The sequence below is a fragment of the Polistes canadensis genome, unplaced genomic scaffold, assembly GCF_001313835.1.
Source record: "Polistes canadensis isolate GaletaPanama2010 unplaced genomic scaffold, ASM131383v1 scaffold_145, whole genome shotgun sequence".
NCBI classification, from domain to species: domain Eukaryota; kingdom Metazoa; phylum Arthropoda; class Insecta; order Hymenoptera; family Vespidae; genus Polistes; species Polistes canadensis.
In genome coordinates, this window is record NW_014569692.1 from 178,295 (window position 1) to 189,441 (window position 11,147).

At 28.9% G+C, this 11,147-nt stretch overlaps 1 protein-coding gene across 2 annotated transcripts in view; it reads right to left on the reverse strand.

The window, feature by feature from the left end:
- Positions 1-700: 700 nt before the first annotated feature.
- LOC106788609 (protein yippee-like 1) overlaps positions 701-11,147 on the reverse strand; it is a 20,002-nt gene continuing 9,555 nt past the window's right edge. Inside the window, exons 2-5 of one of the 2 annotated variants that reach the window (XM_014752023.1) lie at positions 2,351-2,998; positions 1,628-1,671; positions 1,247-1,355; positions 701-989 (exon numbers count right to left, since the gene is read on the reverse strand). In XM_014752023.1, coding sequence (XP_014607509.1) covers positions 900-989; positions 1,247-1,355; positions 1,628-1,671; positions 2,351-2,452 — 345 coding nt within the window. In that variant the 5' untranslated portion in view covers positions 2,453-2,998 and the 3' untranslated portion in view covers positions 701-899. Of the gene's footprint in view, positions 990-1,246; positions 1,356-1,627; positions 1,672-2,332; positions 2,999-11,147 lie in introns of those variants that run through there. The other variant, XM_014752022.1, reaches the window with a different exon arrangement.

The following is an 11,147-nucleotide window of genomic DNA, read 5'->3' on the forward strand; positions in this document are numbered from 1 at the left end:
TATAACTATCAACCCTTTCGTTACTAACGACCGTTAATACAAAAGTAGCTCCTCGTATGTACGAGCGACTCTCCTATGGGGGTCGTATACCATGCAAAGATACGTATGTACGAACAAATTTATATGGAACGATGATAACTTATCTTAAAGCATACCGTAACGAATGAGTTTATTAACTAATATAATTAATAAATATATATATATTTATATATATGTATGTGTGTATTATAATACGGATATGATCATCAGACCGATGATTTGTAGATCGTCTCGTGTCGTTCGAGCTGATCCGTATTTATCGATCGGAAACGTAAGATAAATCAATTAACGTCTTTATAGTCAAATTCTCGTCTTCGTCCTTCGTCCTCGTAATTATTTAATTCGTCGTTGAATTATAGTCCGAAACATAAACGTTACTAAGATTAGAAATCACAAATGAAATCACAGACTTTCGTTGGTGGTTCGACAGAGTGAAAGAGAGAGAGGGGTGGAAGTGGGGTAGAAAGGAGAATTGGAAAGAGGGTAGGAAATATATATATATATATATAGGGTGGTGGTTGTAAATAGGGATAAGAGATTTACAGAGGAACAGTAATGGGAGGAAAGGGGGCGGGGTGAAGATGAGAGCCGCACTTTTACGATATTAGAACGAAGACGTCTTCATCATCTTCTTCTTCTTCTTCTTCTTCCTCCTCTTCTTCTTTTTTTCCCTATTTTTCTTCTTCATTTTAATTTGTTTAAATATCGTCATCGTCTTCTTTATCATCGTCGTATTCATCATCACATCATCATTATTATTATTATCATTATCATCGTCTTAGGCATCGCCAAGGAACGAAGTTCGGACGAACGATTCAAGATCTGGGGGAATATTATTCGAAATTTCCCCTAAGAAGGTTTCATTCCCATCCATTTTCCTTGATCATGTGGGCTAGCTCAATTATGAATTTACCCTCCTTGTACTTTTGACTCGACTCAAAGGCATGCTCCTGAAAATTAAATTCAAACGCGTTAGAATATATTTGTAATGTGTTAATTAGCTTATTTTTTTTTACGATTGCATTTAACGATGCGCTAAACGCGGAACAATTATAAATGGAAAATTACAAAGAAATAATTCGCATCACGTTTTTGATCAGTCCGTGAATATATTTATGAATGTTATTAATGCTATTATTATTGACTATTCTTTTTTCAATATAAAATGTTTGTTGATTTTTTTTAAATTTCTTTTTTTTGAACTTACGTATTTCCAACCGAGAGTCGTCTTGCAGCATTCGCAATAAATATCAGCGACCGCATGAAGGCCGGTTAAGAGGACACGTTCCTCGGCAGGACCACAACCCACGTTTACCCTAATGCAAAAATAGAAAATATTTAATAATGTTATCCTTTTAAACGAACGATTACGTTAACGATAGTATTATTCATTAACATTGAAACACATTTCTATAATAAATGTTGAATAAATGATTAACAATAAAATAATTGTGAGAATATTTGAAATAATTAAAAACTAAGAAAGAAGAAGAAGAAGAAGAAAAAGAAAAGCAAGGAATTGATTGCATAAGAACAATTATCATTTATTTCGAATTAATATAATTCTAAATTAATTGCATTAACTTACACAGAATTGAAGAGATAGGCACGTCCTTGACTGCCCTGGAAGGACTGTAAAATCAGAATAAAAGATGGTCTTGAGTTTTCTTGGAATTCATCGAGGAGTTCAATGTAACAAGGAACTATACCAATAACAATGCCATTGTTTGTCAAATAATAAGAAAAAGAACTCTCACGAAAACCCGGTATTTCAATAAACTTAGAGAATGAAATACATTTATACACACACACAAATATAATTAAAATTAATATTATATTTTAAATAAATACGAGAGAGAGAGAGAGAAGAGAATAATAGTGTGCATTAAGAAAATGTTAATATTAAAAAATCAAAAGATACCAATTATAAAAACGTTCGTACGAAAAAAGCCAATCGTATTATTTAACAAAGGAAACAAAAAGGTACAAAAAATTAGCCACGCAATTATAAAAATTAAATAATAATAATAATAATAATCAGAGACATCCTCTCCGAGGGATTTAAAAATGAATAAACAAAACAATCTCAATCGTCACACGATTTTTTTATAGCAAATCATCATCATCATCATCATCATCATCATCCCTTGCATCTTCCTCTTGCACTAATTGGGATACTCCTTTTTGTTTTTTCTTTATTTTTTAATATATAAATAAAATCAGTGAATTTTTCCTTTAAAGATCATCGATCGAGTATTAAAAATTAATTATCGAGGTAAAGAAAATCCGTTACCTGATAAGGAGAGCTCACCTTAGAGATGAGTTCGTCGTGATTGGCGAGGTGAGCACGGCAGTGAATGCACGAGTAAGTGCGATGACAGGAGGGCAGATACGCTTGGAAAGTTTTGACCATGATGCCGTGTCCAAGCGAATTTAAATTATTCTCTCTTTTTTATTTATTTATTTATTTAGTTTCTTTTTCTTTTTCTTCTTCTTCTTATTATTATTTTGTCTTTAATATTATTTTGCTCCTGTTATTTATATTATATGCACCATTCCCTCTTGTAATTATTATTTTTTTTTTTATATATATATTGGTTGTTAAAATTTGTATTTTATTTCTTGTTTTTTTTTGTTTTTGTTTTTCGTATATTGTTTGCCCCCTGTGTTTTATTAATTTTTCTTGGTATTTATTTTCTAACTCGTTTTTATTCTCGTTTATAAATCTTGTTTGCTACACCTCTCTCTTTCTTTTTTCTTTTTTTTTTTCTTTCTCTTTCCTTCTACCACCAACACAGTTCTCTTTCAAACACGTGAGCCTTTAAAAGATCTCGTTATTATTCCTTAACGATTATCTTGCAAATATGCGGGGTGGTGGTGCAATAGTGGCCCCGTTCACCGCCGCTTCGTACTCCGATCAGCTGTTGAGCTGGTTCAGACAGCGCCGGTTCGGGGACACCTGAGAAACAAACGATACAACAAATGAAATATTTATTCGATTGAAATTAAATAAATAAATAAATAAATAAATAAATACTAAAGACCAAAAAATATATGCGATTGAAATTATTTTTGATCTTGTGCCAAAGTAATTAAATACAGTGGACTTTGTGATTGTAAGCACAAAATAAATTAAAGAGAAACAAATTAAATTATATAGGATTTTTATTTTATAAATATATAATATTGTAATTATAATATATAAAAATCGCGTATAAAATTAATTTCTATATTTTTCTTTTCATCGTAATAATTAATTAGAATTATTTATATCAAAATAAAAATCCTTCTTTTATATTTGTTTATACTTGTTAGTACACTCTCTTCCCATAATTACTGGGCACACGTTGTTGCCCTGTTATTTAACTTCTACATTATGTTTTAGATATATTTTTTAAAAATAAAAATTCCAAAAATATAAATAATTGTATATATTATTAACAGATTTGTGTGATGTGTATTATTGAGGATTTTAGTTAAACGTAAAAGTTTTATCGGTAGCACACGGTTGGTTACGTGTCGTGGCAACCTCTGGGACAAAGAACGACAAGACCTTTTTATTTATGATGCGCGTGTCGACGAGAAGTTTCCTTCTTGAGAACGCAGGAAGTTCTTTACAGGAACGCAGGAAATATACGCATGTATGTATCTTTAGTCTGTTAAGTTAAAAAGAATAAAAGAAAAAGAGAGAAAGAGAGGGAGAGAGAGAGAGAGAAACAAAGAAACTGACGTGTCTTTACAAAGTTTTATTTAATTGCCTATCTATACCGTGTATAGTATTATTATTATTATTATTATTATTAATATATAAGTTTCAAAGGGAATTATAGACGGTTAATAAATCTGATGAACAATTTATTTTGAACTAGTTGTACGTTTCGTCCCTTACTGGGGACTTCATCAGCAACTTGATCATTTAATTTTAAATTATTATTATTATTATTATATATTATTGCATTATTCATTTATTTATTTATTTTTTATATAAAAATCTCTTATTTTTAAAAATCGATTTATCCGTCGATAGGTGCGAACATTTGAATTTGGCGCCACGCGTAAGACACGCGTAACCCGCGAAATTTAAAAAAATAAAACACGGTACTATGCATGAGATTTAGAAATTTTTTTTTTTTTTACAAAAATGTTCACGACAAGAAAGATAATACATTTTAAATGAAAAGAATACCGTTATAATTGGAAATAAAAGGGAAAAATAAGTGCAAACGAGATGCAGGCTAAAGTTTGTGAAGTAAACGACGACGACGATGAAGTCTCCTGTGTTAACCTGTTCTATTCTTCATCTTTTTTTACTTTGGAAAAAGCGGCAACGATTTACCGTGACCTTGCAACGATAACGGTGTCGTTCTCGAATACTCTTTAAGTGTGTGTGTGTGTGTGTGTCAAGTCGAGCCTTTTAAATATGGAATTAGCGTATACATACATGCATACACAACATATATATATATATATATATATATATATATATATATACATACATTTACGGATAGTAGAGACACGGTAACGAAGTTTTATTTTTCTTCCAACAAAAATTGCTCGAACAGTAAACGTGACTTACATCTTAACGTCATTTTAAATAAATTATACAGTTATAAATGCATTCGGGAAAAGCTACATCATCTTTCATGTTTAATTTTTTGTTTGTTTGTTTTTATTTTGTGTGTTTTCAATTATAATAATAATTTATTATATTCTTTCGGTGTGTGTGTATCGATTTGTTCTTGTTGTTTTTTTTTTACAATGCAACAAATGCGATTATTAAAGGATAGTGAATTTTATTAAAAATATATTATATTAAATGATAATAATTTCAAACGTTACAAAATTTATCAAACAACAATGTGTGCATATTACTGGTTATTGCTATTTTTGTTAGAAATCTTTCTCTCTCTCTCTGTGACAATGATAACAAAAAACAAATGCAAGAAATAATAAATAAAATAAAAAAAGATTTATTACTCGTAAGAGAGCGAGGGTGGTATTCTCTCTCATTTTGATGAATACTAATTGCCAAGTGAAATATAATTGGAAGAAAGGATATTCTTTTCTCTTCCTTCCTTTCGAAGAATTCATGGCAACTAAGTGAGATGAAAAGGAAGAAGAAGAAGAAAAGGAGGGAGTGTTCTGAGAAAGATAAAGGGGGTAAAGAAACAAAGCGGAGTCAATACCACTGTTCAAGGTTATTTCAAATCGTCATCCACGTTCTCCACCACCATCACCACCACCACCACCATCACAGACGCATTCACTGAATTTTTATCAGTATATTTTTCTTCTTTATTTAATCCTCAATTTGATATTATATTATTTCTTTTATGTTATACTTCCTTACCCCCTCCCCCCTCCTCCTCCTCATAATAGTCGGATGATAATAATAGAACACACGATTGGTTGTTAATTAAAATAAAAAACCGAGGAAGTGTACATGTCATCGATAAAGTTGCTGCTTGCTTGCTAACACGAACACAATGGTACTACATTACGCGAATCTCTTTTCTTTCTTTCTTTTTCATTTATTGTGATGTGTGTGTGTTGCAATAATAACGTGGTAGTATTATTGCGCATCAGTTAAATCAGAATGTGATACACAAAGAAAAATAAGAAAGGACATACGCAATAAGTATGCAAGAGAAACTTTACAAAGAAAGAAACAAACAAATATATATATATATATTCGTTTTAATCAATACAAGCATAACAAGCGAATCGCATTTCACGGGGCCCACGTGCTGCATACACACATGTATACATACATACATACACGATAAACATATCAGAAGATAGTTAATGCATAACGATACGCAACAAAGTATATCTGCGTCTTACATTTATTCGATTAACGTATATATAATACACACACAACGCGCGTGCACGTTGATTTTTATCATATTTTATATGTTTTGTTCTTTTTTTTTTTTTTTTTTTTTTTTTTTTTTTTTTTTTTAGATCATTTTTTCGTAAATTTAATTGCAATTGATATCGGATAAGGTAAGAATCTTCTGATAAAAATATATGAAAATGAATAAATAAATATTAAAGTATTGGATAATTTTGTGTTTTGAGACCAATAAAAATATAAATAAATATTTATTGATAGAAAAAGAAAAAGAAAAGGTGTTTGGTAGAATTAACGTTGAGATTTTATTTTCGTAATATCTTTTATTGCGAATATGAACTATTTCTTTTTTTTTTTTTATTTTTTACTATATCAAAGAAATATTATGCAGACGGATTGTCGTATATACTTGTTGATAAATATCATAGATAAAAATCGTTTCAATTGAAAAGATCGCGTTCCGATTTAACGTACACTGCAAATATATAATCGATATCATATATATATATATATATACACACACATATGCATATATATTTTTCTTATCGAACCATTTCTTTCCTTCCTCTTTGAATCTTGAAAATAATCTTTCGTATTATTCGATTTCCGCTATGAGTGTAATATTTTGATATAAAATAGAGAAAAAAAAAAAAAAAAAAAAAGAAAATATAAGACTCGAAGGTTGTCGTCGTGAATATTTTACATAATTTTTTTTTTTATTATTTTACGTTATTTTTCGTCGCGAAATGAAGAAATTAGAATGTGTGTGTGTGTGTTGTATAAAGTTAAATACTTATCTTAAAAGTAAACGTTGTGTATTAAAGAAACGCAATGTTGATATCAATAGCTTAACTTTTCTATTTAAAGAAACGCTTGACCGCATATATCGATCGATATATACAAATCAATCGAAAATAACCTCGATTTATTTATTTATTGGGTTGGCCAATAATAGTAATGTCGGAATTTGGTAATACGAACTCTGTGGCCAAGATTCATTGAATTATTTCTTCAAATCACTTACGATAATGCACAGTTAAAAGCATATATAAGCTTTATTACAATTATTTACTTATTTATTTATTTATACTTTTAATGTAAAAACTAATATAAGAATATTTTTAAAATTTGAACAAGAAAGTATCTTTCTCAAAAAAATAAAAACAGAAAAAGAAAGGGTAATTTTGATCATCTTAAATCACTTAAGATCCTTTCGATCCAGTGCATGTTAAAAACTTCGACATTACTAATCTCGGTTAATTCAATATTCCCCTTCCAAATATTTTCTTTATTTTCTTTTATATTTGAAGAAGAAGAAGAAGAAGAATTAGTTCAATTCTCAATGCTTACAATTCGATTGTAAAATCAAATATTTGATCAAAGATTTAATTTCAAAGACCCTTTCCTCAAATCTAGAATAAGAATTGATTTTAACAAAATGGTGGACTAAAAGGAAAAGTTCGATTTGAAGAGTTAGCTATTATTCTCTTTCATAATACACCCCCCCCCCTCTCTAATGTTGAAATCGAGCAAGTGCAAAAATGAAATAGATAAAGAAGGACATGTTCAACTTATATGAACAGTGTTTCACACGAAAGGTTAGACTTTAATCGATTTCGCGCTCAAGTAAACGTTTCAAGCTGTCGGGTCAACAATTTATCACTTATAATCTAACTTCACTTTACCGTCAGCCATTTTACCTTCGATGGATACGACGCATACTTCATTGTTTTGTAACTGTGTTGCATATACACGTGGTGCGCTTGTTAAAACTACGATCATGATATATTTTTTCTTCTCAAAGGTATCCCTGTTATTTTTAATCCTTTAATCTCATCTTCCCACTCGTGTGAACAAGAATAAAAAAAATTAATAGTAGTATTTGCCGCTGATAATAATGACAATGGGAAAAATGAATTTAAATATATTGTATGAGAGAGATTTATTTTATATCTTAAAATTATTTATATTATCACAAAAAAATATAAATTATACAAAATAAATCTTTTTTGTATAATTTTTAATTTATTAATTTAACTCATTATATTAATTATCAGCACACAATTACATGCGTATGAGTAACGGAACTTGTAAATAAATGATCAACGAGAAAGTCAAGTTTGCAAAGAGTTGTTATATATTGAGTCACGTACTTATATATATATATATATACATATACATGTATATACTTCTATACGAATAGCACCTGGTATTTTCTAATGATATCCTTGAATGAAGAATCGAAGCACGTGTCCGGAATTGACGATGCTTCGTCGTTGAACTTTCCCGATAGGAACGAATATTCCCACACGTTCTTTTTAAGTTATTAGGAATATTTAAAAAATTAAAAAAAAAACACACACAAACTATAAAACCTTTTTTTCCCCATATACATTTTCTTCTTCTTTCTTTCTTTCTTTTCGATGAAACTTTAACGTAAGAGGGGGGAAACATATTTCAATTAAATAATCGAAAAATACAAACGAAAATAAGTAATAAATAAATTATCTAATAACAAATAAAACGCATAATTTTATAATTATTCTCTCTTACCCTAGAACGTCGATATTTTTGAATAATAATAAAATTCGTGCTTTGATTTGATCTCGCGGAACACGCTGAGGGAATAAGAAAATGGTGGATCTAAATTTAAACAATAGAACAACGGCGGGGATGTGATCGCAAAATTACTTTCGCGAAACGTCGATTACGTGTATCAAAAGATAGAAACAGAAAGAGAGAGAGAGAGAGAGAGAGAAGAGATCGTTTATGAGAATATCCCTATATATATGTATGTGTGTGTACGTGAGAGAAAGAGAGAGATAGAATGAGATAAACGGACACAACGAATTTCACACGTCATCGTACTCTCCCATAAACGTATCGAATGTCTTTCTCTCTCTCTCTCTCTCTCTCTCTCTCTCTCTCTCTTGACGGATGTAATTTCGAATATCCAGGATGATTAAAGTCGTTATCGTTATCGTTAACAACAATTTTATCCCCCTTTGATCGATGAACACCGATAGATCGATTTGACATTTTTGTTTGCATTTTTCTTTTCGTATCTCTCGATTCTTCTTCTTCTTCTTTTTATTTTTTTTTGTTTGTATTTCTTTAATCGAATTTATGTAACACTGAGCGCCATTATCATCATCATCTCGATAGCTATGATTCAATATTTTAATTTCTTTTAACATTTATTTTTATTCACAAGTTTTAAATAATGAAATCTATAAATGCAATAATTGCAAAAATTATTATAATATATAAATATTATAAAATATAATAATATAAAAATATAATAAATAAATAAAAATGCATTTATTGCATAGAATGAACAGTAATAGGTACCAATAAGTATATAAGTGTGATTTTATTTAATTATCAGGCGCCAGTACGCACTTAAGATGAAAATAGAAAAGTTTATTTAAAAGATAAGCAAGCTTTTATCATCTATCATCAATGTTAAATAATTCTTTCTTAACTTCTTTTTTTTTTTGCTCTCGATATATTTTATATTAAATATACACACGCACAACAGCAGCAGCAGTAAACGCGCATACATTCAAATCTTGTTTTTTTTTCTTCTTTTTTTACACGATATAATAATACGCGTTCGTTAAAAAAGTTACGCAAAAAGAAGATATGACGTTTCGATATTGATTTAAAATTATAGAAAAAAAAAAAGAAAAAAAAGAGTTAAGTTTATATATATATATATAAATGTAATTTAAAAGAAAATACGTAACGATAGAGTGTTACGCACTTACTTACTTGTGCCCCACCCTTGTCTACCTACGTATTAACACGGATTTCTATTACGATCAACGTGAGTATATACACGAATACATAGAAGACATGTTATCATCTCTATTTACTTATTTGCTACTCCTATGTAACTCTTCAATGATTCAAGTAAATAAATGCATACGTGTATATGTGTATGTATTTGCATGCATATATTAGTTATCATGTAACTCTTCAATAACACAAGAAGTATATAAAAGTATACGTGTGCATGTATATGTGTGCATACCATTACCATATAATTCTTCAATAATACAAGTACATAAATATGTATGTATGTATGTATGTATGTGGATTATTTTCTATGCATTGAAATGTCCCAAAAATTTGTTCCATTGTATAAACACACAGGGTGACAGTTATCCTGTAAACTATTATTAGGTGGATTACAAACAAACATCAATTGGATTTTACATTTTCGATTTATTTTTTCCTATAAAATGATCACCCGTTCGTTTGTACACTCTGTATAAATCGTATGGTTGATAAATGTTTTATATATATTGAAAATATATACACATGGATACGAATTTTCCAGACAAGCCAAAAATAGTTCGTTCATTCAAAGATTAACGTGAATAATTAAACATATATTTATGTGGACGTGTGTACGTGTACATTAATTACGATATTTAAATTCATTAATAATGTATATAAATAAATGTAGGCGTATATATGTGTGTAGATTAGTTACTATGTAACTTTATCAATGATGTTACATAAATAAATTTTTATGCAAGTCTATATAAGTTGCATTATAATTGATCAATGATGCATAGAAATGAATGTGAATGTATATGTGTATAAGTTTATGTATTGGTAAAAAAAAGCACCTGTTTAATTATTGCAATGAGATGTTTAGAAAGTAACAATAGACACATTTTTAATAAAAAATATGCATTGAACTTTTTTATTCGGATTATCGAATTATTAATACAAATGAAAAGTGAAAAATGAGAAAATGAGAAAATGATCCTATATTATCTATATTATTTTATCTATCTTATTGTAATATATTATTATCTATTGTATGTTAAGAGAGTTTTACTTTTTAATTTTGTTCTCTTCTTTTTTTTTTGCATCGACCGTTCGCGTTGGCAATGTGCCCTAGAAAAAGAATGCTATCGTTGCGAAGGTCATGCACGAACAACGAACCTACGAAAGCATCGATGATTGTGCCAAGTTTTTCGTCATAGTTTCTAATCTCTCAATGTATAATATTTGAATGCATCCCTTATTATGAAAGAGAGATAGAGAAAGATAAAAATAGAAAAAGAATTACTAAAGATTCTTAAAATATACTTTTTAATCTTATCTTTCATATTATTCTTATATATATATATACATATATACATTTATTTTATTAATAATTAAATATATATACGCGTGTAAATAATAATTTGAATGATTGATTAGAAGAATTGGAAAAGAATAGAATAATAAATAA